The sequence below is a fragment of the Hibiscus syriacus genome, unplaced genomic scaffold, assembly GCF_006381635.1.
Source record: "Hibiscus syriacus cultivar Baekdansim isolate YM2019G1 unplaced genomic scaffold, ASM638163v2 tig00006178_pilon, whole genome shotgun sequence".
Lineage (NCBI taxonomy): Eukaryota > Viridiplantae > Streptophyta > Magnoliopsida > Malvales > Malvaceae > Hibiscus > Hibiscus syriacus.
Window position 1 is genome coordinate 46,578 of NW_024062085.1, and position 9,798 is coordinate 56,375.

At 36.2% G+C, this 9,798-nt stretch overlaps 1 protein-coding gene, 1 long non-coding RNA gene, 1 other non-coding gene and 1 pseudogene across 3 annotated transcripts; 2 read left to right on the plus strand and 2 right to left on the minus strand.

The window, feature by feature from the left end:
• Window positions 1–391: 391 nt before the first annotated feature.
• LOC120200568 (phosphoglycolate phosphatase 2-like) lies at window positions 392–5,257 on the plus strand. Its single transcript, XM_039201370.1, has 12 exons — window positions 392–475; window positions 585–692; window positions 789–856; window positions 967–1,059; window positions 1,143–1,214; window positions 2,730–2,801; window positions 3,035–3,094; window positions 3,169–3,221; window positions 3,924–4,021; window positions 4,089–4,188; window positions 4,940–5,043; window positions 5,136–5,257. The coding sequence occupies exons 2-12, from the start codon at window positions 599–601 to the stop codon at window positions 5,234–5,236; spliced, it is 915 nt and encodes a 304-aa protein (XP_039057301.1). The 5' UTR covers window positions 392–475; window positions 585–598; the 3' UTR covers window positions 5,237–5,257.
• Window positions 5,258–6,405: 1,148 nt separating this feature from the next.
• On the plus strand, window positions 6,406–7,862 carry LOC120200570 (annotated as a pseudogene).
• TRNAC-GCA lies at window positions 6,910–6,981 on the minus strand. Its single transcript has one exon. It is a non-coding gene; the product is annotated as a tRNA-Cys (tRNA).
• A 1,433-nt stretch (window positions 7,863–9,295) lies between the features above and the next one.
• Window positions 9,296–9,737, minus strand: LOC120200563. Its single transcript, XR_005523571.1, has 2 exons — window positions 9,619–9,737; window positions 9,296–9,487 (listed from the first exon to the last, which is right to left on the minus strand). It is a non-coding gene; the product is annotated as an uncharacterized LOC120200563 (long non-coding RNA).
• Between the last annotated feature and the right edge of the window lie 61 nt (window positions 9,738–9,798).

Here is a 9,798-nt window from a genome sequence, read left to right on the forward strand (position 1 = left end):
TTTGAATAACTATTAAAATAAGTTTAAACATCCAATTGATATATGTAAATTTATTATTATTATTTTATTAATATTGGATAAATACGAAACAATATCGGTTAAGAGATAACCTCTGAGCCACATTATACTTGATACCCTTGAAGAATCAGGTATGCCAATCCCACAAAAGGCAACCCAATATGAACTACTAAATACAAGTCCATAAAAACTGAAACCATAGTAAAATGAGCAAATGTTGTCTTTTAATGCTTTTAGAGGAAAAAATATGGTTAATAGAATTTAGTTTATTTTTTAAAATTTATTGTATTTTTTCATTAATTAATAGAATTAAATAATAATAAAAACTTTTATACTAAATGGAATATAAAGCCTGAATGGGGTGATTCTGCCTGTGAAAGAAAAGCATTGGCATTTGGCAAAAAAGTAGCTGTTGGCTGCGTACACCTTCTGCTCAAGGAATACTTCTTCCACACTCGTAAATTCTTATTCTTATTTTTTTTTCTCTCTTTTTGATGGATGGATGGATTTTGGAAGCTGTTGTAACATCTAACTCTACTGACTTGGTGAGTTGTTGATGAACCAAGGATTGAAGCCAGCAATGGAGGCTACAAATTCAAATCCCGAGCTACTGTGCGGAGTCAACGCAAAAGCACTGCTGGATTCCGTTGATGCGTTTCTCTTCGATTGCGATGGTTCACATTCCCGTTCTTTCCTTATCTTTTCTCCGTTTTGCTTTTTTTCTTTTTCCATTGATTTTGCAATGAATACAAGCAGCGATGCGATTGCAGGCGTTATTTGGAAGGGCGATAAGCTGATCGATGGAACTCCCGAGACACTGGAAATGCTTCGATCCATGGTCTCTTTCTCTCACTCCTTTTCGCCCATTAGCGTCCCATTTGATTATCGTATTTATGGTTCTTCCTAGTGAAATAGTAGCAATTCATAATATCGTGACTTGATTAAAAGGGGAAGAAGCTGGTATTTGTGACCAACAACTCTTCCAAGTCAAGATCCCAAAATGCAAACAAGTTTCGTTCTCTCGGACTTTCTGTTTCTCAGGTTAGTTTATAATATTTGTTAAATTTTGGAAAGAGAAGGAAATAAACTACTTTCGTGTTTGTCTGACTGTTCTGTATTCGTAGGATGAGATATTTTCGTCTTCTTTTGCTGCTGCTATGTACTTGAAGGTCAATCAGTTTCCTCCCGAAAAGAAGGTTACCATTTTTTATTTCTCTTTCTCGCTCCTTAAATATTATATAACTGCGATGCATTTTAAATCACATCGTGGTTGTAGACTAAATGAATATTAAAGCAGCCAATTGCTATGGATATTGGCTATAGAAACAATTGAAAACGCTAAATAGTGACTCTAACACCGGGATGCGGCTGCTATTTGAATCTCTTAGTAATTTCTTATTACTATCATCTTTTGATTGTATGTTTAGCTGCTAAATCCTGCTTACCCTGTTCCTGATACCTTATATCCCATCAAACTATGCAATTTCCGCTTCATGTATATTTTCCTTCTCTTACAACATAACTTTTCTAGTGGCATATTTCTTGGCCTAAATGCTCATCTGTCCTTGAACAATACTGCTTCTGTTCTATAGAATTAGGCTTCTAAATGAACTGAATGTTCAACGAACTGTTCGTGAACCATCCGGAGGGAAATTCGTTTATATTCGTTTATTTATTAAACGAACATTAACAAGATTTTCTATTCGTTTAATTAAATAAACAAACACAAACAAAAAGCTCGTTCATTCATTTACGTTTGTGAATGTTCAGTAATCCGTTCGTTTATGTTCATTTACGATCGGTAATTCATTCATTTATGTTCGTTTACGTCCGGTAGTCCACTCGTTTACTTTCGTTTGTTTAATTAAATTTATATTTATGTTCGTTTATTTATATTCTTTTTAAGAATTTTTTATTGAATTTAAAAGAAAGTTACATTTCATGTTCGTTCGTTTATGTTTGTTTATCATTTTAGCGAACAAACCCTAACAAGCTACATTCCTTAATGAACTAACAGGAATAATAAATTTTGTTCGTTTGTTCGGATAAAATTAAACGAACAAACCTGAAATATACCCTTGTTCGTGTTCGTTCAGTTCGTTTACATGACTATATAGAATAGAAATTAGCAGTTCAATACCTACATATCAATTTAGTTTTGAAATGTACGATTAAGCATAGGTGTATCTCCTGCTAACTCTCCCGTGTTCTTGTTTCACGCACCACCCTTTTGTTTTTTTAATGTTGAAATTATCAGGTTTAGACCCCTTATTACGAGAACTAAGAGTAGAGCGCTTTCCCACATACCACATAATAGTTCAACACCAGCACACCGCCCTTTCCCGGCCCTTCTCACTCTCCCCTCTTTCTGTCTTCCAAATACTTCTGTTTTTCTAGTTTTTTCTCTTTAAGTTCAAACATAAAAAAAATTGTTTAGAAAGAAAGATCTATATTATTTTTGCAATGTGTCATAATTACATGACATCTTTTACCAGGTGTCATAATTTTAGTGGTAATTTATGCCACCTCAGTGTTAGAATACCGATAATCAAAAGGACCAAAGTATATAAATGGAATGAACTTTTATTATCTATTTACTATTCTTTATTCTTTAAGTATCAATGTGATAGAAGTGGTATATATGGGGAAATGAATATTTAACCTATATTTACTTTTCTTTTGCACACTATTCAATTTTTTTCGTGTTTCAGGTTTATGTCATAGGTGGGGAAGGCATATTACAAGAGTTGCAACTTGCTGGATTTACTGCTCTTGGTGGCCCAGTACCTTCTTCCTCTTTTCAATTTTCATTTTCAGTTCATGTCTTCAGATTAGGAACCCATCATCTTCTCTATCTTTCTAACAATTTACAGGCTTGTTTATATGGACCACTCTTCGTTCCTCTGCTTGTTGCTTTGTTATAGTGTGTGTTTGTGTTTCATTGTTGTTTGTTGTTCTTGCATCATTATTCTCTTGCTTTAATGAATTTTAATTGCTCTGAGGAACACTATTGCAGGCTGATGGAGAAAAAATGGCTCAGTGGAAATCAAATTGCCTCTTTGAGCATGATAAAGATGTAATGTAATATATTGCCTACGATTTCTCTGAGCATGTTACTTGTTCTTTTTCCTGAAAGTTTCATAACTTCAGGTTGGAGCAGTTGTTGTTGGATTAGATCCAGATATTAACTATTACAAACTTCAGTAAGTTGAAAGTTTCATCTTGACCTTTTTATGATGTTAAGAGTACGATATATGAACACATTTTCCAATTATGAATATTTGAGATTAGAATGCTTCTTATGCTTATTCCTCAAATATGTAATAGTTTGTGCAACTGCGGAGAAAATGTAGGATTTGAACCATGTAGTAAGTGGTTGGCTACTCACTTGGTATTTGGTTTTGACAAAAAAATTTAGCAAGTTTTCTGAAATTATGATTGTCTTCGCAATATGTCCTCTTAAAATAACTTATAACCAGTTTCTAATTTTCCATTCCCCATAGATTTTGTTGCTAAGCATTTGTATTTTCTTTTTTGGTCATTCAAACAACCCTGGACAAGTTCTGACCCATAGGCTCTAATGACTATCTTATTACATATTTTACCAAATTGATCAGCAGTACATTTTCCCAAGTTTCTTGATATATTTAACTCGACAATGAATAAATATTCTCAACAATGAATGCTCTGAGTGATCATTTTTAGTTAAAATACTAATTAGCTTAGGGGCATTTAGTAGATTTTAGGTTACAATGTTTGGCTAGATGAGTAGAAAATGCTAATAAACTTATAAAGCCTAGACTAGGTCTAAACAAACCCTTATCAGATCAGATGGGTTAACATGTAAGATTTGGCAATGTTTTCTGGACTGTTTGTTCTATCTTTAAAATAATTGCAACTGGCAGGTATGGGACCCTTTGCATCCGTGAGAACACAGGTTGCCTTTTTATTGCTACGAACCGTGATTCAGTTGCACACATGACTCATCTGCAAGAGTGGCCTGGTAAGGGAATTAAATCTGGTGAGTTTGGTTGAGTTCCACTTGGTTCATTTCTTATTTATGTTTGCAGGTGCAGGGTGCATTGTTGGTGCCATTTGTGGGTCAACGGAAAGAGAGCCTATTGTAGTTGGAAAACCTTCAACCTTCATGATGGATTTTTTACTGCAGAAGTAAGTTTTTTAATGCATTAGTTCTGTATGTATACCAACTAGATACGAAAACTGTGTAATTTGCATTCATATGGGCTTAAACATCTGGAGTCTACTTTTGAACAAATTGAGAAACACTTCACTTCACATAACTAATTGCGTTCATTTTGCTTGAGATGATTGTGTCCACCTCATTAAATTAAAATGACATTTTCCTTGTATTGGAACAAATGTGGTAGAAAACTGTGCTATGTGAAGTGTTTCTTAACTAGCCTAACTGAGAGCAATTTGTGAGAAGCTCAAGCTCAACCTCAAATTTGAGTCTTGAAACTCAAGTCAAACTTGACCAAAGTTTGACTTTAAATGCTTGATCTAGACTCAAAATTAAAATTGACTCACAAACTCAATTATTTATGCTCAAGTTTGAGTTTTGAGTTTGAATTGAGGTTTTTCAGTACTAGTTGAAATCAAATATGCTATATTAAAAAGAAACAAGATGCTTGATAAGGCTTGCTACTCGAGTCAAGCACTAGAAAACTTGAATTCAACTCGTCTGGTAGCTTAAGTTTCTCGAGCTTAACTCAACAAGGACAGCCGAATTTATGTTTGTTTGTTTTTTTTGGAACTGAACCCAAATATTTGAGCATGAACGTCTCATTTACACATCAATGATAGACTCATAGAATGATTCTTTGGTGTATAATAATGATGAACACTGACCTTGCTGTACCTATTCTGATAATCATTTTCTATGCTGTATTGTGCTTTGCAGATTTAATCTTAGTACATCTAGAATGTGTATGGTGGGTGATAGACTAGATACTGATATACTATTTGGACAAAATGCTGGCTGCAAAACTCTGCTAGTCCTTTCAGGTTTGTTGCAGTCTCTTGTCCTTAGACTGACAAACTAAAACACCACCGAGGTTGCTTATATTTCTTTATGTTTGCAATGCCTAAAATTTCAGGAGTAACAACCAAGTCCATTCTTGATGACCCGTCAAACAAGATTCGACCAGATTATTACACCTCCAAGGTCTCTGATATTCTCGGTTTATTGGGAGAATGATCCGATTGTTCCATTTTTCATGTCAATTTGGCAGTATTGTTTACAAATTTATACTCTAATAATGCCAGCAAATTACTGTACACGAAAAGATGAAACTAGACTCGATCATTTCAATCAGATACATGAGATCATGATATGAGAAAATAACACAAAATGTTATATATGAATGTGTCAAAATTTAGTATATGACAAAGTCTACGTTTCTATAATCTGCATGTTCAATATGTTTAGGGGAGAAAGTATTTTATTTAGGGGTGAAATTCATTGGTTGGAAAGAAGACGCTCAAGTGGATTTTGTTGTAGCCATCATATTCTTGCTGGTCGAATTCGTAGGTTGTGAAATTCATAACTCTTGAAACATCGTATTTTCTGCCACCATCGGTGAACTCGACATGGGACAAAATGATTGAAAATCTTGTAGCATCATACGAGTTACTCCAATAAGCTACAGTGGTTAGTATATAAACTACCTAGACAAACCCCAACATTAGGTTGATTATAGCAAATGCAGGGGTGGCTAATGGAGATTGTAAAAAAGTAGCCACTGTCGACCAATCCAAGGGAAACGATGCAACCCGAAATCCATCTCGACTGGCTCTGATTCTGATTATTTGGCCTGTCACCGAGTCGTTCCATATTCAACAAATGAAAGATAAAGCCATGATCAATGGAAAAAGTTAGTTCGGAACAACATAGTAGGTAGGAAGAACTACAGTCTCGTTAGGCCACCTGTATACCGAACCTTATCATCATGCAATGCCCTATGATTCGAGTTGGAGGGCAACAGGAGGTACAAAGAATCCAAAGAGAGAACACCTAAAAAGGGAACCTGCACCAGGTTGTTAGGCCACCGCATATAAGGTGAATCAAAATGAAACTTTCGGTTTCCAGCCCATCCATATTCAAGCATCTGAATATTTTAAAAGGACCAATGATGGTGATTAGCAACAGATGAGACTGCAATAACATCCATTACGTATGTTATCCGAGAGCTGAAGGTGGCCTTGGTTTGAAAGATCTTCTTAGTTGGAATCGGGCATACAGCATACATCAACTCTGCGATATCCTTATGCAGTATATGGATTTCTTGGATCAAATGCCTCTTAAGGGGTAGAGATGTATGACAGAGTTCAGTGACTAAAAATTGTATTTGGTGCTGGAAGAAGCTAATGGGCGTAAGAGAACAAGCAAGAGAAGTTCTTGAAAAAGGTATCTTTCAACAAAATCAAAGGCTTCATATCAACACGAACCAAGTGACCTATGTGGTAAAAGAATTGTTGTTATTCTTTCAGTATCCGGATTCGAGCATCATAGATACTAGGAGTGAGCATTCAATGACAAAAGGTTAAGAGCCACATATATTACCTTATACTTATTCCATATTAATCACCATGTTTTGTGATATTCCCTCTTGACCTTCAATTTAATAACCATGTTTTGTGCAGGCATTATATGCAAGTTGAGAACCAAGGCAGCAATATGTGAAAGTGGGTGCCGTTCTTTGCCAATTTTGGATACACAGTTGTAGCTTTGCTCGGATGCTCTCAAACTGAAATTCAGTTACTCGTCAAAAACAGCTCTTCTTTGTCAAAACAATAAATAAAAGACAATTACATGTTATGACAATGAACTTACACTGTTCCATGTGACAATATCCATTATAAAAAAACTGAAGGGCCCAACCGGGTTCGAACCGGTGACCTCTTGATCTGCAGTCAAATGCTCTACCACTGAGCTATGGACCCTGATGTCTTACCGGTTCAAACACAATATATATAATCAAAAACCTATTAGGTAAGAAACTTACTGTTTGTGGAGTTTGTGAGGATGTGAGTGAATGAAACACTGTGATGGCGTAGTTGCATCTCAAACTCTGTTGTGTTCCAGCAGGCCTGGAGGAGAAGAACGCCTTACAGTTTATTCGGTTGGAACATAGGCAAGAAAACTTTCTTAAGAGGTAATCTCTCATTCACATGCATCATTAAATTATCTAGATTCTATACAATTCTCTTTAAGATATTTCATGTGGCTTCATATTCTCTTAAGGTCGTTCGTTTATGAGCAGGAAGGGAATTAAAATGCTGCTATATGGCTTCTGTTGATGGTTTTAGCGCCACGAATTTTCACGACTGCTGTGATTTCAAGGGACGTGCGTGATAATTGGATACACAAACGAGTCCTTCAAGTTTGGTGCGTTTAAACCTGAAGGATATAGGAGCACAGATGATTACTACGACACATTCTATGCATTCCTCTTTTACTGGCCTGATAATGGTGAAACTGATCCTATCATACTGCCCAAAGTAGGGGGTAGTGGTGCAGCACTTTTCGACTATGCTGAGGGGGTCCCCAATTCGGGGCTGACGGGTTACTTATTGGACCTCCCCTGGCGCCGGTTATGGGCGGGGGCCTGACACAAATTCAGGCATTGGAGACTTGAGGCAAGCCAAGTCTATATTGGGATTATCGTATGCCAAGAGGATGGTAAGGAGTCCCTCTTTGGGGACGAGTCCAAGGCTACTCTTGAGGAAGTCCAAGTCTTTTGCAGCCCTCAGATTGCTAGCTTATACTGAGATGAGCAATGGAGCTTGTCAATTCTGATGCAAAGAACTTAATTGAAAAGCAAGCTCTTAATAAATGTGAATTCTAATTCATGTACTATATGCTACTATGTCTCAAATTTTGGAAACCTTCCATAGTAGGAAAACAATACCAAAATTGTTGCTTTCTTAATGCTCCTGACCACTTAACTCAGTGACAGAGTTCTTTTAGGGGGCACTTAATTTTCAATTTGCAAGAGTGGGAGCATATTGTTGAAAGTGAATTTTAGAGAATCCGATAAAGGGCCACAAGGTTACCTAAGGGTCAAGGGGCATCCATTGAAGCAAGCTGGGGGCTGAGAGAATCTGATTTTAGAGAATATTTACGGTATATGTTCAGAATCTTTCTAAGTCATTGACAATGCACATATAACTTAGACACTATGAAATTTTAGCACTTTGACACAATCAATCACTTCCACTAAGAAAAGCTTATTTTAACCACCAGCAGGTCAATTTTTGTACAGAAAAAACATAAAACGGAAACTTAGCAGCTGCTTCCACTGCAGCCCCGATACAGAATGTAACAAAGATTCAGCAACCTTAAATGAACCTAATAGCAGTGAAGGTGCTGTTCTTATCAGTTATCACATACCCCCAATTTGCCATCTCCAGTCGCTTGCAGGCGAATTGGAGCTTGGCATAAGTTTCGAATCCTACATTAGGAAAGAAGAGCCACTTGAACTTTCCTTCCGTTTTTGAGCGGGTGGTCAACGTGACATGTTTGAATAAAAAAATATTATTTGAACAAACTCGTCAGATGGGCGTAACGAGTTTGTCATGCATTGTAACATCTGCCGTAGGTCCTAAAATAAAATCCGGAATGGCCTAATGGACTAACTTTTTTACCCGCTCGTTTTACTGGGTCAATTTTGCCAAACCTTTAATCAATTAAGCTGAATAGCAGGCTCGTTGAGTGCAGCGGAACACATGACTCGTGATTTTCATGGCTCGAGCCAACACACGAATGCTGGCCCAAAATAGTGTAGTTACATGTGAGGCATGCTTGTATGCAATGCTGAAATTTAATGAGTTGTTTAATTGAATGATTAGTTTAGGACAACTTTTTTTGTTCGCTCGCTACTTTTTTATTGTTTGGTTTGCTCGCCGCTTTTTTATCATTTCGTTAAATATTTCGATCGACGAAGACAAAGAATTCTATGAAGATCACTAGATTTTTTTATGTTGGATGTTATCCTCAATGAAAGTTTCGTTTTTCTTTGTATCTTTGAGTTTAGTTTTTGGTGACTATTATCACTAATTTTCTTTGCGTTATAACTTGGTTCCTTCCATTGTTTTTATTAAAAAGTCCAGTTACCGTTGTTTAAAAAAGTTAAGGATAATTTTTTAACATTACGAATGAACGATGTTATTAAAGAGCAAAGGAATTATCAAGAACAAATTATTAAGAAAAGGACTCATATAGCACATACTATCTTTCTTGTCTAAAATTTCTCTCCTCATTGAAAGAGCATCTTATTACATACAATCATGTGTGTTTTTATGTAGACATAAGGTGAAACATAGGAAGTAGCAATCTAATTCCAGTTGAGATGGTTATGGAAGCTTAATGATTCTTGCCAGACAGTTATCTGACGGACGTGTCAACGGTAGGGTAATAGTTGGCACATTTGTGTTTATTTCTTCGAGCCTGCAAAATACGAAAATAAATTAAAGTTAAGAGTATCGTGGGGGACAAATTTCTAAAATTTTATATGAATACACCATAAATTAAAGTATTGATTGTTGTATGGGCACGAAAGAAAAAGATGAAGATCTTACCTGTAATTGAGGAGAAAATAGTGGAGGAAATGGAGACCTCAAGTTTGCCTAGCTCGGAACCAGGGCAGATTCTGCTCCCTCCTCCGAAGGGAATGAAATTTTTCCCCTTCAGTCTAGGGTTTCTGCATTTAGGTGAACGTCAATTAACATCCTTCCTTGGTACATGTGAAGAAAAGTCCT